The 27,490-nt window shown below is 37.4% G+C and overlaps 1 protein-coding gene across 11 annotated transcripts in view; it reads left to right on the top strand.

Moving 5' to 3' along the window:
• TBC1D32 (TBC1 domain family member 32) overlaps nucleotides 1-27,490 on the top strand; it is a 226,664-nt gene that overhangs the window by 70,581 nt on the left and 128,593 nt on the right. For all 11 annotated transcript variants that reach the window (XR_012433384.1, XM_065543266.1, XM_074036960.1 and 8 more), the window contains 3 exons: nucleotides 264-351; nucleotides 2,612-2,730; nucleotides 14,852-14,968. Coding sequence is in view for 10 of the 11 variants with exons in the window: in XM_065543266.1 (XP_065399338.1) it covers nucleotides 264-351; nucleotides 2,612-2,730; nucleotides 14,852-14,968 (324 nt within the window). In the remaining variant the exon portion in view is untranslated. The remainder of the gene's footprint in view (nucleotides 1-263; nucleotides 352-2,611; nucleotides 2,731-14,851; nucleotides 14,969-27,490) is intronic.

Raw genomic sequence — 27,490 nt, 5'->3', positions numbered from 1 at the left:
TCTATTATTTTACTATTAAATAAATTTGCAATGTGTTTTAGTCTTTACTCAAACAGTAAAAGGCCAAAGGTCACTGGGTTGTAATCAGCTTTTTTTCTGTCATACTAAATATCCCTAGAGTTTTGGGCTTTTTAAGATCTTAGGTATGATTTTAAAATATTTTTCAGAGTTTGTTTTTGCAATTCTTACCATCTTGAAGGAATGTCTAGTTAGCATGCCATGTTTTCTTGCTTCTCATTGCTGTTCCATATTTATGTTGTTAGGTCAGCAGGCATAAAAAATTTGGCTATGGAGTTTTGGTTACACAAGTGGCATCAACAGCAGCAGGTGGCGTTGCACTAAAAAAGTCAGGTAAATGTTTCTTTTCATTAGAATTAGAATTATTTTAAACATAAAATGAGAAGCCAACTGAAAATTTAACTGGCACAATCAAGTATCAGGATATTTACTCTAAAATTCTTTTTACTAAGTTAGACCTTATGTAAAAGAAAGTTACAGGATTTTCTTTTTGTCTTTCTTCTTCCATCAAATTCCAATAGTTTTGTGTTTCTGTGAAATGTATACAACCTTGTTCTCTTGCCTTGAACCAAAGGCAAATAATGAACTCAGGAGAAACGTACTTAATGCTTTAAGAATCTTCCTTCATCTTATAAATCAGAAGAATATCATCTTCTCTCAGTACAGTCCCATCTGATAGGATTATCTAATGCTCATTGTCAGTGGCTTATATATGCTTCAAAGTTTACACTCATTTACATAAAATTTCCTAATTCCCTTGCTCCCTCTTTTCTTCTTGAAATCATTTGTCCCACCCTGGCTTTCACATTATCTTCGAAGTTGGCAGTAAATATATATTCTTCCTTGTCCATTTGATTTGTAAGAAGTTAAAACATTGGAAATTTAATATGTCTTTTTTTTTTTTTTTTTAATGAGACAGAGAGTTTCACTTTTGTTGCCCAGGCTGGAGTGCAATGGCACAGTCTCAGATCACTGCAACCTCCGCCTCCTGGGTTCAAGTGATTCTCCTGCCTCAGCCTCCTAAGTACCTGAGATTACAGGCACCCACCACCACGCCTGGCTAATTTTTGTATTTTTGGTAGAGATGGGGTTTCACCGTGTTGGCCAGGCTCGTCTTGAACTCTGACCTCAGGTGATTCGCCCACCTTGGCCTCCCAAAGTGCTGGGATTACAAGTGTGAACCACCACACCCAGCCAGTATGTCTTGTATTAAGGTTATCTGAGCTCTGAACAAGATATAATCCCTGATAGAGATGCTATGACAATATTTTTTTCAAGGCTTTGAGTTGAATTATAACATGAGTGATCACTACTGATTCTCTCTTTAAATACAAATACTTTTCCTATAGTATATTTTAAATTTGTTTTTTGGCTGAACTAATCTGGACTACTTGTATTATGAAACATGTTTCTTGGTTAAAAAAAAAAAATTATCCTAAACTGAACCACTAATTTTTTTTTTTCTACTTAGAATAAAATTCATGTAGTGTAGTATTCAGAGCACATTAACTGAAGTGTTTGGAGACTAAATTTAACCTCAGATCTCACCCTTCGTAAAATCATTAAGCTTCTGAGCATGATAGTCTCAAACTTTTCATGAGAGGAGTAAGTGTAGTTTTCAAAGTACAGGAGGAAGACGACAGTTTTTTGAGCTTCTCCAATGTCTTAGGTACTATATTAGGAACTTCACATGTATTGTCCTGTTGATACTTCATGGCAACCGTGGAATATGGCATCATTATTTCAATTTTCAAATGGGAGAACTAAGGCTCCAGGAAGTCGCGGGATTTTTGCAAGGATGAACAGCTAATAAACTGGCATATTTGGAATTTAAACTCTAATATTCTCAGTTTTAGAGCCCATATTTTTTCTCTCATACCAGAAGACCCTTTCTGATCTAATATTGTTGTTATGAACTTCCTTATTTTATGATTAAATGTTGTGTTTTACACTTTTCCAGATGATTTTTCTACTTGATTTTTTAATAGACTAATTTGATAATTGGGTTTTATATTCATTTTCATTTAGTTGTATAGTATGACTCATAAGAATTTAAAGACTAGGTTGAAGCAAAAGTCGTATGAAATGCAGAATCATTCTTAGTGTGTAGAATTACAAAAAAAAAATTAGTTACATTGGAATAAGGGCGCATACACTCTTTGGATGCCTACCTGGCCTCCTGTTACCTCTTTCTCTCCCCTCACCTCTGAAAAACACAACCTGATTTCAGACTGCCTTACTTTGCTGGCTGATTTGCAGAGCAAAGTATAAACCTGTTTATGTTTCAGAAAACATGCTCAGAGAAGTTACTGACCAAAGTGAAGAAGCTGTGACTCAAAATTCCGCAGTCTTCCAGGGAAATAGTCTCTCAGAATTTAGTTATTACAGAGTTTTACGATAATGAAATATCATAAAAGTATATTAACAATAGCAGATATAATGTCTACCAAGAAGCGATTATTGCTTATATAAGATGCAAGTATGTGTCTTCTGTCAAAGTAGACCAGATTTGTCAGTGGGATCATCATATCTTTCCTTCATCATCCAAAGAAATATTACGCTATAAATGACTTGAAGTAATAATTCTTTTTAGGGTTTATTAATGAACTTATAACTGAATTATGGTCCAATCTGGAATATGGAAGAGATGATGTTAGGGTAACCCATCCCAGAACTACTCCCGTGGATCCTATTGACCGAAGCTGTCAAAAGGTAAGAAGTCATTTGACTAATAATACACAGATTTGAGAAGCATTTCACAGAAATGAATTCATTCATACTTTATCCATATTCAGTTACAACCAGCAGACTTTTTAATGTATTTATTTCTCCTCTTTAATTTTCAAATTAGTATTTTTTATTTTCAAAATAAGTTTAGCAAATAATAGAAATCCCAGTATTTCATGGGAATAATATTTTGCCAGAATGATTTTCTTTTACTTTATGTTTATTAAAGTTTTTCTCCCTTCATGAAGAGTAATAATGTACCAGACATGTTACAAAAAATCAAATCACTGGAACAAACAAAAACCAACCAACCAACCAATCAATATAAAAATCCAAGGAATGTTTTGCCCTATAGCTTGAATCTAATAGAAAATTGTCAGGAATATTTGAAGGAAGGGCAGACAGAGAGAAGATGCTATCACTTAAAGTCACAAAATTTTAAAAAATCAGCCACCTAATGTTCTATCACAATTCAATGACTTTTTACATTTAACATATTTTCCAAAGAAAGTGATGGTTTCTAACTTTGATTGTATGGTAGCTTAGACAATTTTTGTTCAAAAGATGTCATAAAATTGCTTAAAAAGCAAAACACTCCAATGTTTCAGAAGTTCCTCTTTCTGTACTAGTTTGCTCCCATAGAAAACACAAATTCTGGAAAAAAATGTAAACATCAAGTAGCTAAAAGCATTGGAATGGTCAAAAATAGGCAGAAAATAGAAGGAAGTTAATGTATGGATGAATAGAGTGGTATTTCTTGAGATTCTGGATTTAACAGATTTTTGGTTAAGGTCAGAAATTTGTGCTCCACTGATAGAAATCGACAATCTAAAATGCTTGGAGAACCAAATAGAAAGCTTAGGACTACACAGCAGGTGGAAAATTAAAGGGGATCCCTGGAAAATAGATCCACAGAGGGAACACTCCAAACTCTGTGTATATACTTTGCCCAGAAATGTGACTAATAATTCAACTATGCATGTGAACTCTACAGAAATATCAGATGCTACCTACCACAGGTGTTAGAGGTTCAGTTTGAATCTGGCCAATGTAACTGCTAATTTTTTTTTTTTTTTTTAAATGTACTCTTTGTCAGGGAGTATAATAGAATCCAGGAACTCTATGGCATATCTCACAATGTATAGGATACAATCCAAAATCACTAGACATACGAAGAAAAAGGAAATTTGATTCATACTTGAGAAGGAGGCAACTAATACAGATTGATTATGAAATGAAGAATTTAGGATTTTAAAGCAGTTGTTATAAATAGAATATAAAGGAAAATATCCTTATAATGAATAAACAAATTAGAAATCACAGTAGAGAAATAAAACTATGTAAAAGAACCAGATAGACCTTCTAGAATTAAAAAAAAACTTACATGAAATAAAAATTTCTACGTGGCCTTCACAGATTTACACAGGATAGAAAAAGTAGTGCACTTGAGTGAGAGCAATATAAATTATACAGTCTGAAGAACAGAGAATGAAATAAAAGAAAAACTTCAGTGATTTGTGAGAGCATGTCAAAATGTTTAACATGTACGTAATTGGAATATCAGAAATACATTTGACTAAATAATAGTGGAAAATCTTCAAATTTGTTGACAAGTAGAAATTTATCGATAAAAATCATACTAAATCTCAGAGAATTTATGTAGAGAATGAAAATAAAAAGGAAGCTACAGTAAGGCTCATCATAGACAAACTGCTAAAAGCCAAAGATAAAGAGAAAAGTTTGAAAGAAGTTTAGGAAAATCGCACATTCCATGTAAGAGATTAGCAGAAAAGTTTTTTCATATCTCATTACAACAGTGGAAGCCAGGAGGCAATACAGCATCTTAAATGTGCTGAATGGAAAAGTAAACAGAAGCAGTCAATTTAGAATTCTACATATAGTTAAATTTACTCCCGTAATGAAAGTGAAAGAAATTTTAAAATAAACAAAGGCTAAGAAAATATTTGTCAGCAGACCTGCCTTTCAAATAATGATAAAGAAAATTCTTCATGTTGAAAGACAGTGCTACCAGATGAATAGTTGGATGGAAACAGGGAATTGCACATAAGTAAGTGAGTATAGAAGCCTGTTATTTTTCCTTTTAACTTGTTTTAAATACATCTGATTGATTTTTTAAAACAAAATTATGACGCATACTGGGGTTTATTTTGTACTTAGAAATAAAATAGTGCATGGGATAGCTGTAGCATAAAGGACAGGGGAATTGTATAATGGTAAATCAATCTGTATGGTTCAAGTTCCTCTCATTTTATATAAAGTGGCACAATATTCCTAATGCCTTGGAAATATTTATAATTAAAATAGAAGATTACAGGGATTTTATTCAATTTGTTTGACTTTGCAATAGAAATGTCAGTATAAACTAAGGATTACTTTTTAAAAATATTTTGTATTCTGCTAATCTATACACAGAAAGACCTAGAAATGACAGCTCGTTGTAATAAACAGCCCTAGGGTCCAGCTTCTAGTCTCTAAGTCTTATTTCCTAAGGATTCTTTTTTCATTTGTAATCTCATTTGGTCTTTTAAGTTGTGGAAAGCAGTTATGTAGTTTCAATATATAACTAGGTACCTTCAGAAATTTACTTCCATTCCAGTCCCTGTCCTTCATCTTCCCTCCCTAGCTTCCTCTATGGCTGTACTGTTAAACATTCGTAGACAATTGCCCTGCATAGCTATGTAAACTTGTATTAATTAAAATTAAAAATTCAGTTCCTTAATTATATTAGTCCTATCTTAAGTGGTCAATGGCCCGTGTAGCTAGTGGTTACCATATTGTGAAATTCAGATTATATAATATTTCTATCATTACAGAAAGTTCTATTGCACAGTACTTCCTTAGGAAAGCACTAAAAATTAGTGCAAAGAGGTATAGCTCATACATAAATTTTACAATTAAAAAGCCAGAGTAAGGTAGAGAGGAAAGAATAAAAGAACAGGAAATGGATGGGGAAAAAAGAAAACAAATAGGAAAATAGTAGCTCTAAATGCATCCATATCAATAATTGCACTAAATGCAAATGAACTAAATATTCTAATTAAAATACAGATTTTCAGAGTGAATAAAAAAGGAAGATACAACTGTGTGCTGTCTTTAAGAAATTAACTTTAGAATTAAGATGGTGGATGGGAGGTAGGACTGGCTTGCAACTCCTGCTCAGACAGGCAAAACATTGTGTGGAGACTTACATCGTGAACGATTGCTTCAAGAACTACCACAGGAACATGCTAGGAAAGATGACAGAATCCACAGACCCTTTGAAGGAACGGGATCACTGCTGCAGGCTCACTGAGATATGGAAAAACTGTGAGTCTGCTTGCTTTCTCAACAGAGAGGCTTGTGGTCTGGGTCAAGTTCTCAGCCCTGATCACCGGCTGCCTGGAAATAGACTTGGTGCTGTTGAGGGGCAAGGTAGGAGTGAGAGCGGCCTTTAGGACTGCCAGCTGCATGAGAGCATGGTGAGGCTGGTGACTGCCAGCTTTCCCTACTTCCCTGGCGATTCGTATGACTCAGGAGAGGCAGCCATAATCCCCCTGGAAATATAACTCCACTGGACTGGGAACCACTCACCCATCTCCCACAGCAGCCACAGCAAACCTTGCCCAAGGAGAGGCGGAACTCAGACACGCCTCTCTCTGCCCCGTCCTGGTGGTCTTTTTTTACCCTCCCTGGTAGCGGAAGACAAAGGTCATAATCTCTTGGGAACTCTATGGCCCTGCCCACTGCCTGAGAATCCTGAATACTTAACCAGGTGTCCCTAGGGCAAGTTTGCATCCTCCCTATAGGATCACAGCTGATGCCCTCTTGAAATTGCCACCTCCTGGCTGGAGGCCAAGCAGCACAAAACCAGCGCACTGAACAAAAACACAACCAACGAGCCTCACAGAGTTCACTACCCTGCCACCTCCACCAGAGCAGGTACTGATATCCATAGTTGCAAGACCTGAAGATGGATCACATCAAAAGACCCTTTGCAGACACTCCCCACTAGCAGCCCAGAGCCTGGTAGCTCTGCCAGGTGGCTAGACCCAGAAGAGCAAAAACAGTTACCATAGTTCAGCTCTCAGGAAGCCCATTCCTAGGGGAAGGGGAAAACACTACATCAAGTAGTGTTGGGATAAAAGAATCTGAATAGCAGCCCTTGAATCCCACATCTTCCCTTTGACATAGTCTACTCAAACGAGAAGGAACCAGAAAACGATTCTGGTAATGTGACAAAACACGTTTCTTTAACACCCCAAAAGATCATAGCAGCTCATCAACAATGGATCCAAACCAAGACAAAATCTCTGAATTGCCAGAAAAAGAATCCAGAAGGTTGATTCCTAAGCTAATCAAGGAGCACCAGAGAAAAATGTAGTCCAACTTAAGGAAATAAAAAACATGACACAGGATATGAAATGAAAAATTTTCAGTGAAATAGAGAGCACAAATTAAGAACAATAACCTGCTCCTGAGTGATCATTGGACCAACAATGATATCAAGATGGAAATTAAAAAATTTTTGACCCAAATGATAATAGTGACACAACCTATCAAAACCTCTAGGATACAGCAAAAGCAGGGCTAAGAGGAAAGTTTATAGCATTAAATGCCTACATCAAAACACCTGAAAGAGCACAAATATACAATCTAATGTCACACCTGATGGAACTAGAGAAACAAGAATAATCCAAAACCAAACCTGGCAGGAAAAAAGAAATAATGAACACTAAGCTGAGAATCAAATAAAAAACTCAACCTGTTTTACAATAGCTGCAAAAATAAATAAATAAATAAAATACTTAGGAATATACCTAACCAAAGACATGAAAGACCTCTACAGGGAAAACTACAAAACGCTGCTGAAAGAAATCAGATAACACAAACAAATGGAAAGACATTTCATGTTCATGGATGGGTAGAATTAATATTGTGAAAATGACTATACTGCCCAAAGCAATTTACAGATTTGATGCAATTCCCATCAAAATACCACCATAATTCTTCACAGAACTAGAACAAACAATCCTGAAATATATTTGTAGCCAACAAGGAGCCCACATAGCCAAAGCAAGACTAAGCAAAAAGAACAAATCTGGAGGCATCACATTACCCAACTTCAAATTATTCTACAAGGCTACAGCATGGTACTGGTATAAAAATAGGCACATAGACCAATGTAACAAAAATAGAGAACTCAGAAATAAAGCCAAATACAGCCAACTGATCTTCGACAATGCAAACAAAAACAAAGTGGGGAAAGTATACCCTGTTCAAAAAATAGTGCCGGGTTAATTAGCAAGCCATATGTAGAAGAATAAAACTGGATCCTCATTTCTCACCTTATAGAAAAATCAACTCAAGATCAATCAAAGACATAAATCTAAGATCTGAAACCATAAGGATTCTAGAAGATAACATCAGAAAAACCAGACCCCTCTAGACATTAGCTTAGGTAAAGACTTTATGAAAAAAAAAAAAAAAAGACTTTATGACTAGGAATTCAAAAGCAAATGCAACAAAAACAAAGATAAATAGATGGGACTTAATTAAATTAAAAAGCTTCTGCCCAGCAAAAGAAATAATCGGCAGAGTAAACAGACAACCCACAGAGTGGGAGAAAATCTTCACAATCTATGCGTCTGACAAAAGACTAATATCCAGAATCTGCAAAGCACTCAAACAAATCAGCAAGAAAAACACAAACAACCCTATCACTAACGACGTGAATAGACAATTCTCAAAAGAAGATACACAAGTGGGCAACAAGCATATGGAAAAATGTGCAATATCACTAGTTATTAGGGAAATGCAAATCAAAACCACAATGTGATACCACCTTATTCCTGCAAGAATGGCCATTAAAAAAAAAAAAAAAAAGATATTGGCGTGGATGCAGTGAAAAGGGAACACTTTTACACTGTCAGTGAGGATGTAAACTAGTATAACCCCTATGGAAAACAGCGTGGAGATTCCTTAAGGAACTAAAAGTAGATCTACCATTTGATCCTGTGATCCCAGTACTAGGTATCTACCCAGAGGAAAATAAGTCATTATACAAAAAAGATACTTGCAAATACATGTTCATAGCAGCACAATTTGCAATTGCAAAAATATGGAACTGCCCACATGCACATCAATCAATGAGTAGATAAAGAAAATATGGTATATATATGTACACACACACACACACACCCCCCCCATGGGATACTACTCAGCCATAAAGAGATCAGCCAGTTGATCTTTGATAAAGCAAACAAAAGCATAAGGTGAGGAAAGCACACCCTATTCAAAAACTGGTGCTGGGATAATTAGCAAGCCACATGTAGAAGAATGAAACTGGATCCTCATCTTTCACCTTATGCAAAAATCAACTCCAGCAACATCCAGCAACCTGGATGGAATTGGAGACTATTATTCTAAGTGAAATATTTAGGAATGGATAAGCAAACATTGTATGTTCTCACTCATATGTGTGAGCTAAGCTATGAGGACACAAAGGCATAAGAATGGTACATCAGTCTTTGGGGACTCAGGAGAAAGGGTTGGGGGTGGTGAGGGATAAGAGACTACACACTGGGTACAGTGTACACTACTCAGGTGATGGTGCACCAAAGTCTCAGCAATCACCACTAAGAGAACTTATTCATGTAACCAGACACTATCTGTTCCTCAAAAACCTATTGAAATAAAAATAAATTAAATAACTAAAAGCACCATACAATCTGTTTCCCCAAAACCTATTGAAATAAAAATAAATTAAAGAACTAAAAACAGCACACAAGTGGCAAATATATATGCGCACGTGTGTGTGTGTATATATATGTGTGTGTGTGTGTGTATATATATATGTCAGATTTCAGTAACATTTACCAGTAAAAAAGAAATTAACTTTATTTTTTCTGTGGACACTTAGATAATAAAATAAATATGTTCTGATTCATTTTATTTACAGGTAGCTTAACATCACCTAAGTTGCAGGTTGTTGATAACGATCTCTACTGAACTATAATTAGAAACAAAATGAAATTACATTTTAGGTGGTAGGAAAATGTAGTTAACCAGTGTTAAAGATGATAATATATTTATCATAATTTTTAGCATGTCGAACTGTGGTAATTTATAAAAGTATATGGCAGAATGTTTGGCATATAGTAGGCACTCAATAAATGGTAGAAAGTATTATCAGCGTTGGTATGTTTAATTAGTCATGATGCATAGTGTGGATATGAAAGCAAAACTATTAAATAATATTTTTTATAATTGGTTATGCTCAGAGGATGATCGAGAATCAATTCAGTATTTTGAAACTTGTTTACTAAAATAACAGCATTTATTATGCCGTTCCTGTATGAACTTGTTTTAGCCCATTTTCATACTACTATGAAGAACTACCTGAGACTGGGTAATTTATAAAGAAAAGAGGTTTAATTGACTCATAGTTCCACTTGTCTGGGGAGGCCTCAGGAAACTTACATTCTGGGAGGAAGGCGAAGGGGAAGCAAGGCACACATCTTACATGGCTGCTGGAGAGACAGTGAGTGAAGGGGAACTGCCAAACACATTTCAACCATGAGATCTCGGGAGAACTCACTATCATGGGAACAGCATGGGGGAACTGCACCCATGATCCAGTCAGCTCCCACCAGGTCCTTTCTTTGGCATGTAGGGATTACAATTTGAGGTGAGATTTGGGTGGGGACAAACAGCCAAACCATATCAGAACTCCACCACTGGGTAACCAAATAGTAGGTGAAGGTGGTGCCTCTTTTTCATGAATTATCCCAACTAATATATTTTTTTTAAATGATGGAATTAGAATGTCACCATTTGCAGTCTGCAAGAATTAACTGAGCCACATTAACATCACTAAAATAGAAATGGTTAAACATTATTAATGTGCCCTCTAATGAAAGAATAAACCACCATCTCTAGTCTTACCAAGGTATCTAACTTGATCAAGCCTTTGGATTCAGCTGCCAGTTTGCAGAATAGGGAAACTGCATATATCCAAAGGATGGAAGAACAGGCTGAACTGCTGCCTGACTGTGTACTTTCTAAAATCCAGACTGCTTAAAACTTTACAGGTCAAATGGCCTGAGCTTGTCAACAGACGAAATGAAAAGAAAGGAGAGGGAGAAGATGAATGCCTGTAGATTAAAAGAAGTTTTAAATGACACATCAAGTCTTGAAAATTGGAAAGACAAAATTATAGTGTCTGGATATGTACACCTGAGAAGTAAAACCACAAGAAAATCTTTGAAAGTGATTATTGTAAAGGTCAGGATACTGGGTGTTATGGAGGGATGGCAGGGGAGATAATTGTAGGCACAGAGAAGGCTCTCTGGGGCAGGTGGCAGAGTTCTAGAAGAAATTCACTTTAAAGATAAAGATAAGTTGGATGGAAAAAATATATATAGAGAAGCAATATACATTAGAAAACTGACATGGCCACATTTAGTGTCAGAGATAAAGAAAAAGAAAAACTATCAGATTAAGAGACACATTTTATAATGATAATATGAATATGGTCAAAACACCAGAAAGATATAATCATAAATCAGTATGATCCTAATAAAATATTTAAAATATATGTAGTATTGAAATAGAATTTAAGGAAGAAATAGGCAAATCTGCTATCAGAGTTGAAGATTTTAACATTTCTCTTAGCAATTGATAGAACAGATCAAGAGCTCTCGAATTATGTGATATGAATACCACTATTAACCACTTGATATTTATACAATATTATACTTGGCGACTGCAGAATATGCATTCTTTTCAGGAACACATGGCATGTCCTCAAAGATAGACCATGTTGGGCTAAATGCAAGTCTAAATAAATTTAAGATAATTGGAATAATATGAAGTATATTTTATAACCACAATGAAATTAATTAAAAATCAAGAATTAGAAACTAGAAAAAAAGATATTTGGAAATTAAGCCACGTACTTACAAATAACTTGTAGCTCAAAGAAGTCACAAGGGAAATTAGGAAGTATTTCAAATTGGATGCAAATAAAAATACATCAGAATTTGTGGTTATAGTTGAAGCAGTCCTAAGAGGGATATTTTTAACTGTAATATTTATATTAGAAAATAAGAAAGATCTAAAATTATTGACTCAAGTTTCCACTCAAAGGGAGTAGAAAAAGAAGAGCAAATTACACCCAAAACCAATGCAACAAGGGAAGTAATAAACATTAGAGCAGAAATCAGTGAAACAGAACAAACTAAAGAGAAGTAACAAATCCAAATGTGATTTTTGGAAATGATTATTAAGAGTGATAAAAATTTTTTATCACTATTCAGTCTTCCCTCTCCCCTTCTTGTCCATACTACTTTAAAGAATAGAATACTTCATACACATAGTGTTCACTGACTTTTCCTTTACTCCTAAGGCATGTATTCCCTGAACACTAACCTTTTGAGTAACTATTTGATCATACTGTCTATTGGACATGTTTTCAATACATCTGTGTTCTAATAGGTGTAATGTATCTCTGACAGTCTTACAACTTCCAAATTCTAATTTGTTTCTTTATTCCCTTATATTGTCTACCCTCAAAACCATTTTTTCTTTAGAACCTTCTATTTAAAATGTAAAATTTAATCCCCACTACTTTTCTGAAAATACTTTGCCCCCTTTTTTTTTTTCACTATAGGATGGAGATAGAGCTCATTAACAGCACATCTCTGCCTGCCGGCCTGCCTGCCTGCTACTCATACAGACTTACCTCTCACCTCTCTCTACATTGCTGAAGAGTGTCATCCTTATATCACCCCATTGCTCTCCATATTGTACTAACATCAGAACATTTAGGCACTATTTTAAGTTATTTAATAGTGTATTTTGTCCTGCACTACACTATGAGTCCTTGAGGGCAGGGACCATGCCTTTATTCATATTTTTATTGTTAGCATTTGGCACAATTACTGATAAGCAGCTGACACTAAAATATTTTTAGTGAATAAATAAGTGAATAGAAGATCAATATCAACCTGAAAGATTTTAATTTAAAAGAAAACTTCTTGACTTGGAGAATTAATTTTATACTTTAGTCTTAAAGATATATCAAACTTTGACTTTTCATTAGTTTCCTTATCATTATTGCATAAAGTCTCATTCTTCTATTCAAAACATTGATGACACAGATTTATGTTTTGTGCTACTATAAATTTTAAGATAATTAATGTCTGATATTAGCGACATCTTACAATGTGTGTTTGTGGGAGCCAACAATTACATTGTATATATTTTTATTCCAGAAATGCTTAATACATCACAATTTTGCAGTAAGCTAACATCTTTTAAAATGCCCAATGTGTGAGAAATGAATGTATTTCTTCTAGAAACAAGCTGCTGAAATCTTCTCAACCTTCTTTAAAATTCTGTTCAGGTTGTTTTAGTTTGAATACAGTTGTTGAATTATTTTTACCTAAAGTTTTACTTGATTTGCTTAGAGTAGCATGTCACACCTTACCTTTATTTGATTGTATGTGGTCCACATCATTTTATTTCTTACGTAAAGAGAAGTTCCATAATCGTGAACTGAATTCTTCATGCATAAATAATATAAAAATGCTCAATATACTATTGCTATATGTGATTTATAAAGATTATATTTCTTTCTCTACCCAAATAGACGTTTTAAAGGCTTTTTTGTAATCTTTTATGATTATGGTAGAAAAGATTCTGTAAACATAAAATAAAGGATTTATTCTTGATAGAATCCAAATATTGCTGGATTAATATTAAGGACATTAAAACATGTTTGCAGATTTAAATTACAAAGCATTATTACCTTGTATTTTTTGGTTCATCTATATTCTCAGGATAAACTAGATTGGATTAAAAATAAATCTGTAATGAAATCTGTTTTATTAATCATCTTTCTAGTTAATACATGGTGATTAGAGAAGTTCATACAATAGTTTCCTAGGTGAACCCTCCAATTTTTCTGCAGTTCATTTTATGTATAATTAATAGACATATTTCTCAAACATTCTTTCCTTGGCAATTTTTTTCTTCCTTTTCTATAGTGCATACTATAGTGAAAATGTAAAGCAGAAAACTTTACAGTTATAAGTGAGTACAATTAATATAATGCAAGCAAAAGATATAAGTATTGGCAGAATATAGGGCTTCTGGATGTGGATGGAGTTAATTGGAAAGTCTTCAGAAAAGACGTGACATATTTTGAAAGCATATCAAGTGGGCTAATGAGTAAGTGGAGGGCAGGAGAAGTGTGTTACTAGGACAAAAAAGTACGTATAGGTGGCAGTCAGTTGAAGGAGACCACAGGCATATTTGATTGACTGAAGTGGTGACTTCATGCTGAGGAATACTAGGAAATGAGGCTTTTGAGACTATGAAGAGTAGAAGCATGTCAATTTGAGAAGTGCCTTGAAAGCCATGCTAAGGAGTTTAGATTTAATGCTTAGTGATGGGCAACCACAGCATGCTTTTGAACTAGGGAGCACAAGAATGAATGTGCCTGAGAAAAATATTCTAGTTGTGTTTAATAAGATGCAATGAGAGTGAAGAGCTTAAATATTTCATGGAGAGATTAGTAAAATTGCACCAGCAAGTGAGTTAGCTTTGATAGGAAAAGCCATGGCTTTTAAAAATTAGCTATCATATTTAGGTTAGTTGGATTTTCAGTGAATGTAGTTAAAAGATAGCCTCATGGTCTGAGGACAAAAATATATAGAATTTATTATCTTGCCTCAGAGTCCGTAAGTATTATTCTCTTGCATTTTTTTACGTGTTGGATATGACAGTGCAAAGAATGAGAAAGATGGATTATTGAATTTTTGTCAGAACCAAACTTTTAAGAGATACATGATATTTTAAAGCATATTCCAAATTTCATATATGTATGTAATGGTTGTTACGTCATGCGTTGTCAGCTTATAGATTGTTGCTGTGCATGTTAACTGTACTTATCATATATGTAACATATTTCCAACTTATGGGAATTAGGTATATTTAAAAATTAGCCCTCAAAGTCATACAGATACGAAACTTCATTAATAACTCTCCATGGATGTGGTTGACAAAAAAGAATCATTTAAATGCTTGTTTTCTTTCCCTCTAGTCTTTTTTAGCACTGGTGAACTTGTTATCCTATCCTGCTATTTATGAGCTGATAAAGAATCAAGATCTTCCTAATAAAACAGAATATTCTCTTCGTGAAGTCCCAACATGTGTTATTGTAAGTCATTTTCTTTAAATCTTTCTCTTTTATAAATGCTACTGTTTGAGATTGGTAGTAAAAATGCAATTTGACCAAAAAGAGAAAAAAGAAGCATTATGTAATGGCATTTAAGGGCTGATTTGATTAATCATGCATGAATTATATCAACTTTTGAATTTTCTGTGCATGGAATCTTTGATCCAGGTCACCTAACATTCCCAACACCTATCAGAATTCGAGGCTAACTCCAACCAGGAAGGAGACTTGGCATAGATAGAAGTATACTTTTGAGTGATTTTTAGATGGCTCATTACATTATTAGTCAAACCAGTGATGCTCCTTCATTGGCTAGGATTAGTAGGAATAAATTGTCTCCACGGTGTCCACTACATTTCCTGCTTATATTTTAATGAACTACATATTATTGCCCCATGAGGGCAGTATATACAAATTTATTTAATCTGAGACCTAGGTTGTACTAATATTCACAGTTAAGTAACTTGTTTTAATCATTAAGGGATATTTAGTTCCTTATCTTTGGGTACATTTATGAATTAACCCAGAAATATATGTGTATATGCATATAAGGGTTAGTAAAGACTTACTTGATATTGAAATTTATTATTGGTCACTCTTTTTCATTTTCTGGTCACTTCATCCTATGTGATATTGTTTTTATAAACATAGTTTTGCCCTTTCGAATACGTTTAAACCTGTTAACCCTAAATACTTAGAGTTTTAAAAATTTCATCTACTTTGGGAAACTTTTAATAGCTTATATGATGTGAAATACAAAGATGGGTACTTCTGTCATTTAACATTAACTTAGATTCTCTTATCTTCTTTTTCTTGAAGTTTTCCAATTGTATTTTGTGCTTACTTGTATGTTGGCACTTCGACATACAAGTCTACCTGTTGAGTACAGGTAGACCTCAGAATTATTGCAGGTTCATTTCCATACCACAGCAATAACATGAATATTGCAATAAAGGAAGTCACACAAATTTTTTGTTTTCCCATGTAAAAGTTATGTCTACACTATACTTTAGTCTAAAGTGTGCAGTAGAAATATGTCTAAAAAATGTTTATTGCTTAATTAAAAGTACTTTATCGCTAAAAATGCTAATGAACATCTGAGCCTTCAGTGAGTTGTAATCTGTTTTGCTGGTGGAGAATCTTACCTCACTGTCGATGGCAGCTGACTGATCAGTGTGTTGGTTGTTATGGGCTGGGGTGCCTCTGGCAATTTCTGAAAATAAGAGAACAGTGAAGTTCACTGCATCAATTGACTCCTTTCATGAAAGATTTCTCTGAAGTATTTGATGCTTTTTGATAGCATTTTACCCACCGTAGAACTTCTTTTAGAATTGAAGCCAATCCTCTCATCCCACTCACTGCTTTATCAACTAAGTTTATGCAATATTTTAAGTCCTTTGTTGTTATTTCAACAATGTTCACAGCATGTTCTACAGGAGTGGATTCCATCTTTGCTCATCCATAAGAAACAACTCAACTCATCTGTTTGATTTTGATCTTAAGATTGCAGTGATTCAGTCACATCTTCAGGCTCCACTTTTAATTCTAGTTTTCCTGCTATTTCTACCACGTCTGCAGTTACTTGTTCTACTGAAGTACTGAACTTCTTTAAGTCATCCATTAGGGTTAGAATCAGCTTCTTCCAAACTTCTTTTAATGTTGATATTTTGACCTCTTTTCATGAATCACAGATGTGGCATCTTAATGGTGAATCCTTTCCAGAAGGTTTTCAATTTACTTTGCCCAGATCTGTCAGAGGAATCACTATTTATGGCAACTATAGCTTTACAAAATATATTTCTTAAATATTTGAAAGTCAAAATTACTCCTTGATTTATGGGCTACAGAATGGATGTTATCTTAGCAGGCACAAAAACAATACTAATCTCCTTAAACATCTCCATCAGAGCTCTTGGATGACCTGTTGCATTGTCAATGAGCAGTAGTATTTTGAAAGGAATCTTTTTACTGAGCAGTAATTTTCAATGGTAGGCTTAAAATATGCGGTAAACTCATGCAGTCACATATGTACTGTCATTTACTTTATTTTTCCATTTATATAGCATAGGCAGAGTAGATTTTCCAGTGCTCCAGGATTTTTGGAATGGTAAATGGGCATTGGCTTCTGCTTAAAGTCACCATCTGCATTAGCTCTTAAGAAGAGAGTTAGCCTATCTTTTGATGCTTTGGATCCACGCATTGACTTCTCCTTTCGAGCTATGAAAGTCCTAGACGATATCTTCTTCCAATATAAGGCTATTTTGTTTGCATTGAAAATCTCTTGGCCGGGTGTCATGGTTCATGCCTGTGATCCCAGCACTTTGGGAGGCCGAGGTGGGGAGATCACCTGAGGTCAGGAGTTCGAGAGCAGCCTGGCCAACATGTTGAAACCCCGTGTCTACTAAAAATACAAAAATCAACTGGACATGGTGGCACGTGTCTGTAATCCCAGCTACATGGGAGGCTGAGGCAGGAGAATCACTTGAACCTGGGAGGTGGAGGTTGCAGTGAGCCTAGATTGAGCCATTGCATTCCAGCCTGGGCGACAGAGTGAGACTCAATCTCAAAAAAAAAAAAAAGAAAAAGAGAAAAAGAAAAATCTCTTTAATGTAGCTAACTTCATCAATTATCTTAGCTAGATCTTCTGGATAACTTGCAACTTCTACATCAGCACTTGCTACTTCACCTTGTACTTCCATGTTATTCAGACAGCTTCTTTCCCTGAATCCCATGAACCAACCTGTTAACTTCAAACTTTCCTTCTGTAGCTCCCTCATTTCTCTCAGCCTTATTAAAGTTAAATAGAGTGAGAGCCTTCTGTGGGTTAGGGTTTGGCTTAAGGTAATGCTGTGATTGGTTTGATTTTCTGTTCAAATCACTCAAACTTTCTTCATATCAGCAATAAGGTTGTTTCATTTTGTTATCATTCATGTGTTTCCTGGAGTAACACTTTTAATATCCTTAAAGAACTTTTTCTTTGCATGCACAACTTGGCTAATTGGCAAAAGAGGCCCAGTTTTTGGCCTGTCTTAGCTTTTGACATGCTGTCCTCACCAAGCTTAGTCACTTTTAGCTTTTGATGTACAGTGAGATACACTCAACTTTTCCTTTTATTTGAACCCTTAGTGGTTTTATAAGGTTACTAATTGCCATAATCTTGATATTGTTGTGTCTCAGGTAATAAGGAGGCCCCAGGAGAAAGAGAAAGATAGGTGAATGACCAGTTGGTGGAACAATAAGAACAACATTTATCCGTTAAGTTTGTTGTCTTATCTGGGTATGGTTCATGGTGCCCCAAAATAATTACAATAGTAACATCAAAGGTTACTAATCACAGGTCATCATAACAGAATAATTATGAAAAGTTTGTAATATTGTGAGAATTACCAAAATGTGATGCAGAGACACAAAGTGAACACATGCTGTTAGAAAAATGACACCAGTAAACTTGTTTGATGTAACGTTGCCACACATCTTAAATATGCAAAAAAGCATATTATCTGCAAAGTACAATAAGTGACATGCAATAGAATAAGGTATGCCTGTAGTTTCATCGTTAGTCATTTATGTGCCTAGATTTCCCACTACAATGGGAGTACCTTAGAGAAAGTAGGCTGTCTTCAATGTATATAAATCTAGCACATTATATGGATCCAGTGAAAATAATTATTCTAATATGATTGGTTTTATTAGATTGATTATGGGAAACAAGTACAAATTAGTTTTATGATATAGTCCAAAATGATGGCTTCAATGTTTGTTCTCTTAAGTTTTCATGTGTCTCTGTGGGGTATATTCAACTATATCTTTCCACTTATGGAAAAATTTGTTTTCTGTTTGGTCTTAAGACAGTTAACTGCAGTTATATTACTCTGTTTCTCCCAAAGACATTATGTTTTAACCCTGTAGAAAGATCACTGCTTTCTGTCATGATTTAAACATGTATATGAGTTCCTTTTAAAACAAACAACTCTTTTGGTCTATGCCTTCTTTTATTTACCACACGGTAGTTTTATTTCTTTCCCTCCACCCTAAGCTTCCTGAAAATTTTGCCTGTGCTTTAAGTCTCTACACTTTTTTCTCTTCTGTCAACCAGGGAAGCCACCATAACCTGGCATCTTTGCCCAACTACCTAACTTAAATTGTTCTGCCAAAACCCAATAAATATATAACTCCCTAATCTAATGGAACCTCCCTGTATTAGTTTGTCATGCGCTAATAAAGACATACTTGAGACTGGGTTATTTATAAAGGAAAGAAGTTTAGTTGACTCACAGTTCAGCATGGCTAGGGAGACCTCAGGAAACTTACAATCATGGTGGAAGGGGAAGCAAACACATCCTTCATCACGTGGTAGCAGGCAAGAGAAGTGCTGAGCAAAGGGGGAAAAGTCCCTTATAAAACCATCATATCTCATGATAACTCACTATCATGAAAGCAGCATGGGGGTAACTGCCCCCATGATTCAGTTACCACCATGTCTCTTCCATGACATATGGTGTATTAGTCAGGGTTCTTTAGAGGAACAGAACTAGTAGGATATGTCTCTCTATATCTATCTATCTGTCTGTCTGTCTGTCTGTCTATCTATCTATCTATCTATCTATCTATCTATCTATCTATGTATGTATGTATGTATGTATGTATGTATCTATATCTGTATATCAAAGGGAGAAAAATGTAGGCTGAGAGGCTAGGCCAGTCTAGTCTTTTCACATTTTTTCTGCCTGCTTTATATTCTAGGCACACAGGCAGCTGATTAGAGGGTGCCTACCCAGATTAAGGGTGGGTCTGCCTTTCCCAGCCCACTGACTCAAATGTTAATCTCCCTTGGCAACACCCTCACAGACAAACACAGGATCAAAACTTTGCATCCTTCAATCCAATCAAGTTGACACTCAGTATTAACCATCACATGTGGGGATTATGGGAACTATAATTCAAAATGAGATTTGGGTGGAGACACAACTAAATCATGTCACATCCCTATACCCTTTAACTTAATTTACCACTTTGGAATATTTGACATGGTTTGTCTACTCCTTAGTGTAATTTTCTGTTTCTGTGACTACAGCATTACTTACTTCTTGTTCTCTTCCTTCTTTTCTGGTCTCTCCTGCATAGTTGTCCTTGTAGACTTCTTTTCCTTTGTTTGTCCTATGGCCTCCAGAGTGATCTCATCCAATTCCATGGCTTCAGTTACGCACTGACAACTCTTTGACCTATATGACTTGACTGCCAATTTTATAATTAGAACCCTACCAGACAATGGGCATCTGGAACAGTCACAGGCATCTTAGTCTTACTGTGTCTACAACTGAATGTAATGTTTTCTCTTTCCCAAATCAATTCTGTTTCCTGTTTTTCTCAGTGTATGGTACTATTAGTCACACAATTTAGTGAACCGGAAACCTGGAAATCATTATTGATTCTTCCCTCTCTATAGGCAATAAATTACCACCTGATAGAATTTGCCTCCCTAATAACTTGATCTTGTTTTCTTTCTGTATTCATTTTTTAAAAATTCTTATTTTAGCTTCAGTGGTACATGTGTAGGATTCTTATATAGGTAAACTCATGTTACAGAGATTTGTTGTGCAGATTATTTCATCACCCAGGTACTAAGCCTAGTACCTAATAGTTATCTTTTCTGTTCCTCTCCCTCCTCCACCCCCTACCCTCTAATAGGCCCTAGTGTCTGTTGTTCCTCTCTTTGTGTCCATGAGTTCTCATCATTTAGCTCCCACTTACACCTGAAAACATGTGGTATTTGATTTTCTGTTTGTGCATTAGATTGTCACCAACTCCATTCATGTTCCCATGAAAGACATGATCTTGTTCTTTTTTAATGCTGCATAGTATTCTATGGTATATATGTCCACATTTTCTTTATTCAATTTGCCATTGATGGGCATTTAGGTTGATTCCATGTCTCACCTTATCCAAGTTCTCTCTGGGTAAGATTATGACACAAAGCTGGAGAGTTGATATACCTCTGAGGTAGGACAGTAAAGGTATATTGCTGGCCGTTCCAGCTGAAGGCAGATTGCTTCTGGTGGGCCTTATGGACAGGAACAGAGATAAAGGCATTTGCCAAGTCAATGGCTACATACCAGGTACCAGGAGATGTGTTAATTTACTCAAGCAATGAAACCGCATCTGGTACAGCAGCTAGCATTCTTCAAGATCCATGTCTTTGCTGTTGTGAATAGTGCTGCAGTGAACATTTGTATGCATGTCTTTTTGGTTGAATGATTTATACTCCTTTGGTTGTATACCTAGTGTATTAGTCAGGGTTCCCTAGAGGCATAGAACTAATAGGATACTATATATATAAAAAGAGGAGTTTATTAAGTATTAACTTACAAGATCACAAGGTCCCAAAATAGGCTATCTACAAGTTCGAGGAGTGAGGAGAGTCAGTCCAAGTCTCCAACTCAAGAACTTGGATTCCAACGTTTGAGTGCAGGAAAGCATCCAGCATGGAAGAAAGATGTAGGCTGGGAGGTTAAGCCAGTCTCACCTTTTCATGTTTTTCTCCCTGCTTTATATTCAAGGGCAGTTGATTAGATTGTGTCCACCAGATTAAAGGTCTGCCTTCCCCATCCCACTGATTCAAATGTTAATTTCCTTTGGCGACACCCACACAGACACACCTAGGATCAATACTTTGCATCCTTCAATCCAATCAAGTTGACGCTCACTATTAACCATCACAAGTTCACCTCTTGTCAACTTGAAGCCATAGCATACGTTCAGTTTCCACAAAAGCTCAGCAACAGGCCAAGTGCTGCCTCTCAGAAGGAGAGTAGTTATCTGAAGAAGGCAGGGCCTTGCTCCAAAATCTTAGCGGCCTCTGCTGTGATTCACCTATGGGGGTCTGCCAAAGGCTCCAAACAGCATCTCTATCTGCCACTGATGCCTCAAGCACCATTGGATCTGCTGAGTCATATGGCCCAAGTGGCAGAGCAGCTTGCACAGCAGCCTGGGTCTGTTGCAGAGCCTTCTTCTGTTCTGGACCCCACTGAAAACTGGCAGCCTTTCAGGTAATTCAATAAATGGGACAGAGTAACACACCCAAGTGAGGAATGTGTCACCTCCAAAATCCAAATAGGCTCACTAGGCGTTGTGCCTCTTTCTTGTTTGTAGGAGGGGCCAAATGCAGCAACTTATTCTTCACGTTAGAAGGAATATCTTGACAGACCCCACACCACTGGACCCCTAGACATTTTACTGAGGTGGAAGGTCCCTGAATTTTAGTTGGATTTATTTTTCATCCTCTGGCACGCAAATGTCTCAGCAATAAGTCCACTGTGTTTGCTACTTCCTGCTCACTTGATCCAATCAGCTTAGTTATCAATGTAATGGACCAGTGTGATATCTTGCAGAAGCAAAAAGCGATCAAGTTCTCTCTGGATAAGATTATGATACAAAGCTGGAGAGTTGATATACCTCTGAGGTAGAACAGGAAAGGTTTATTGCTGGCCTTGCCAGCTGAAGACAAATTGCTTCTGGTGGGCCTTATGGATAGGAACGGAGATAAAGGCATTTGCCAAGTCAGTGACTGCATACCAGGTACCAGGAGATGTGTTAATTTACTGAAGCAGTGAAACCACATCTGGTATAGCAGCTGCAGTTGGAGTCACCACTTTGTTAAGCTTAGGATAATCCAGTAGCATTCTTCAAGATCCATCTGTCTTCTGCACAGGCCAAATAGGAGAATTGAATCGGGCTGTGTTAGGAATCCCCACCCCTGCGTCTTTCAAGTCCTTGATGGTGGCACTAATCTTTGCAGTTTCTCCAGGAGTGCAATATTATTTTTGATTTAGTATTTTTCTAGGTAGAGGCAGGTATAATGGCTTCTATTTGGCCTTTCCCACCATAATAGCCCTCACCATACCAGTCAGAGAACGTAGGTGGGGGTTCTGCCAGCTGCTAAGTATGTCTGTGACAATTATGCATTCTGGCACTGGGGAAAAGACTACAGGGTGAGTCCAGAGATCCACTGTACACACTCTAAGTCGGACCTGAGGTAAAACTCCATTAATTACCTGATGGCCATAAGCCACTGTTTTAACTGGAGGACAACAGTGACATTTTGGATCCCCTGGAATCAACATCAGCTCAGAGCCAGTGTCCATCAGTCCCCAAAATGTCTGATCATTTCCCTTTCCTCAGTGCACAGTTGCCCTGGGTAAAAGGCCAGAGGTCTCCTTGGGGAAGGATGGGAGAAAAATTCACTGCATAAATTGTCAGTAATGTAGTAGGGTCCTTCCTTGAGGGGACTCAGCCTCCCTTCATTCAAGGGATTCTGAGTCTGTGAACTGGCTTGTCTGGAAATGGATTGAGGGGCCGCGATTCTCTGTTTTTATAATTCAAAGTAGTCTTTTGTCTGTTCGACCTAGAAGTTTTCTGCTTATATTAATGAAGTAGGAATGTAGTAGGCTTCCTATCAGTTTCACTTCTAGGAACACCGTGATTAGCCAATGCCAGAGCTAAACAGGAGTCGGACTATTCTGATTGCTGTTTTGTCTCTGGTGTCCATTACAGTAGCTACACCCACCTGGCCTTTGACGGTTGAGTACCACTCTTTGGCCATCGCCACCTCGGGATCCAGTTATTCTTATTTTATTTAAATTTTGTAGTTGAGTGAATTCGGTTCCCACATTTAGATCTGGCATACAGAGAAGAGCGATTACGGGGCTCTTCACAGATGTAGGTGAGGCCCTCACAAATCTATTTTGCAAGGCATTGGTCAAGGGTATATCTTCTGGAACCTCCCAGCTGGGATGAGTAGATCTAAAGCGACTAATCAACTTCACCATCTTAATCTCCCTAAGACTTGAGATCCCTTCCTCTGCATTAAACCAAGGGACATCAGGAATTTCCAGCATGCTCACATTGGGCCATCTTTTAATCCATATTTCAACTAACTGAGCAACTAAATGATTAGAACATTTTTCAACTTCTCGAGCTGCAACATTAAATGCAGAGGCCCTACTTAGTTGGGCCAAATCAATAAATTCAGCCTGATTCAGCTCGGTGTTCCTCCCATCGTTATCCCATACCCTTAATATCCATTCCCATGCCTGTTCTCCAGATTTCTGTTTATATAAATTGGAGAACTCAAGCAGTTCTTTTTGAGTGTAGTGCATTTCCTCATAGATCATGCTCTCAACCTCACCTTTAGGGGCCTGCATGACTTTAGTGCAGTTATAGGTCTAGAAGGAAACAGGGTGTTGGGGCTAGCTCCTGAGGAGAATCAACATTCTTTTGCCTGACAACTGCCTCAGGGGAGGCCATCACTTTTGCCTCAGGCAGTGCAGGGTTTATCTCCTCCCACAAAAGTGGAAAGGCTGATGGCACCATGGGTTGGGGAGGGGATGTTGCCACTACTGGGGATGGGGAAGCTGTTTCTTCTGGCAAAAAAAAGGTTCATCAGAGTGTACAAACTTAGTGTCCCCAGTTCTACAGGGTCCTCGCACATGTCCCCATTCAAAGTTGTAGGGTCCAATTCTTTTCCAATCAATGCCCTCACTTTAACAGTAGACACCTGGCGAGGCTGTGCATGCAGCTTTTGTTGCAGGTCAGCCACTCACATGCCTGTTTTTCCACAATTTCTGCTCTTTTTCTGCAGGAGATAAAACTCTCAATCAGGGCAATTTTAGCAGATTTGAGGCTCAGTATCTTCTTCTGAAGCCAGGAGACAGAATCTCTGAGTTCATCATTTTCTTTCATCACTTTGTTCACTGAACTTAGGAGCAACCAACCAACTTCATTATGTTCCTTGGATTTCCACATACAGTCAAACCGTATTACATATAGAGTCACTGAATTCCTCGTCTCTCATGAGTGGTGAATTAGGAGTGTCAAATACATTTATTTTGCATAACTCTCTAAACAGTTCATGCCAGTGACTCTCAGTGTTCTCCGTACTTTTAGAAGGAGAGTCCTCTAGAAACCCCAAAACTAATGAAAGAATTCCAACCTTAATATTCTCTTCCTCTAGAACTACTCCTGGTACCAAAATCTATATTAGTCAGTGTTCCCTAGAGAGCAGAACTAATAGGATAGATATAAATATACATATAAAGGGGAGTGTATTAAGTATTAATTTACACAATCAGAAGGTCCCACAATAGGCTGCCTGCAAGCTTGAAGAGCAAGGAGAGCCAGTCTGAGTCTCAAAGCTAAAGAACTTGGAGTCTGATGTCTGAGGGAAGGAAGCATCCATCACAGGAGAAAGATGTAGGCTTGGAAGCTATGCCAGTCTTGTCTTTTCATGTTTTTCTGCCTGCTTTATGTTCACTGGCAGCTGATTAGATGGTGCCCATCAGATTAAGGGTAGGTCTGCCTTCCCTAGCCCACTGACTCAAATGTTAATTTCCTTTGGCAACACCCTCACAGACATACCCAGGGTCAATACTTTGCATCCTTCAATTCAACAAGTTGACACTCAGTATTAACCATTACACCCAGTAATGGGATTGCTGGGTTGAATGGTAGTTCTATTTGTCGCTCTTTGGGGACAATTGCCACAATGCTTTCCACAATGGTTGAACTAATTTATACTCTCAGCAACAGTGTATAAGAGTTCTCTTTTCTCCACAATTTCACCATCATCTGTTACTCTTTTACTTTTTTGATAATAGCCATTCTGACTGGTGTGAGATGGCATCTATTTTGGTTTTGATTTGCATGTCTCTAATGATCAGTAATATTGTGCTTTTTTCATGTGCTTCTTGGCTGCATATATGTCTTCTTTTGAAAAGTGCCTGTTCATGTCCTTTGACCACCTTTTAATGGGATTTTCTTTTTGCAAATTTCTTTAATTTTCTTATAGATGCTGGATATTAGATACTTGTCAGATGCATAGTTCATAAATACTTTCTCTCATACTGTAGGTTGTCTGTTTAGTGTGTTGATACTTATGCTGTGAGGAAGCACTTAAAGTTAATTAGATCCCATTTGTGAATTTTTGCTCTTGTCACAATTGGTTTTGGTGTCTTTGTCATGAAATTGATGGCAGTAGTGGCCCATCTGGAGCAGTGACTGCCATGATGCCAGCTTCATTGTGAAAGGTAAGACTGGGGCTGCATGCCCCATGGAGCTGGTGGTAGTCCCACCCTCCCAGGCACAGCTGCAGCCACTCAGCTGCCTGTGGATAGACAGTGGTGGGTCCCTGGTGAAGCCCCACCTTTGATTCAGGGTTGGCCTGAAGTATGAGGACCAGGCTGCCAGTTCTGCAGACCGGAGTGAGGACTTACGGTGCTTTTTCCGAGCCTGACTGTGGTTGCCCATGGACCAATCAGCATGCACTTTGTTCCCTCTGAAGCCCATAAAAGCCCCAGACTCAGCCAGACTTGGGCAGATGTCAGGATGCCCTGCCTGTGGAGAGGAGCTACACACTGTGCATCTCCTCTCAGCTGAGAGCTGAGCAGACATCAGGACGACCTGCCTGTGGAGAGGAGATACACATTGTGGGTCTCCTCTCAGCTGAGTGCTGAGTAGACATCAAGACGACCAGCCTGCAGAAAGTCTTTACTTCTGGTCTCCTGAGAGCTGCATTGTTGCTCAATAAAGCACCTCTTTGCTTTGCTCACCCTCTGGTTGTCTACATATTTCATTATTCCTGAATGTGGGACAAGAACTTGGGACCCACCAAATGGGAGGACTGAAAGAGCAATAACACAAACAGGGCTGAAACACGCCTCCCACTCATGCTCACCCTGTTGAGGGCAATAAGAAAGAGAGTAGAGAGAAAGAAAGAAGAACTTTAGCCCTTCACGTAGCCCAGACCTAGGAGATCCTTGATCCATGGCTGTGACACCCTCTTTGGGACTCTGTGGTTCCTGGCATCTCCAGGATTTTGGACACTGCTGTGTTTCCTGATGCCCATAGTAGAAGCTGCTTGCTTTATGCCTGGTCCAGCTGCAGCTTAACAGGGAGCTGGCACTCATGCCAGTGCCTGGACCTGCCCACCCTGCTGCAGCTGGCACACCTGGTTTTGAGCAGTGGCTGGACCCCATGCTCGTTCACTCACACACGTAACCCTCACCCCTTCATGTCTGGCTCATCCTGGGCAGGCATGGGATCTGCGTTGGTAGCATGAGCTGAGCACAGCTTGCCAGGCCGAGTGGCGAGTGGGTGGAATGAACCCAGTGGGCCTGAGCAAAATTCAGGCAAAGGTGCCACAGGCCACACAGGTTTCTAGCTGGTGAATCAACACTCCAAGCATCCAAAAGCAAAATGTTTGCCTGTTTGTATGTCGGAATGGTATTGCCTATATTGTCTTCCAGGGTTTTTATAGTTTCGGGTTTTACTTTTAAGTCTTTAATCCATCTTGAGCTAATTTTTGTATATGATATAAAGAAAGGGGGTCCAGTTTCAACTTTCTGCTTATGGCTAGCCAGTTGTCTCAGCACATTTATCAAACAGGGAGTTCTTTCCTCATTGCTTGTTTTTGTCAGCTTTGTTGATGATCAGATAGTTGTAAGCGTGCAG

The sequence above is a fragment of the Macaca fascicularis genome, chromosome 4 (genome assembly GCF_037993035.2).
Source record: "Macaca fascicularis isolate 582-1 chromosome 4, T2T-MFA8v1.1".
Taxonomy (NCBI): Eukaryota; Metazoa; Chordata; class Mammalia; order Primates; family Cercopithecidae; genus Macaca; species Macaca fascicularis.
This window is presented reverse-complemented; position numbering and strand designations above follow the sequence as displayed.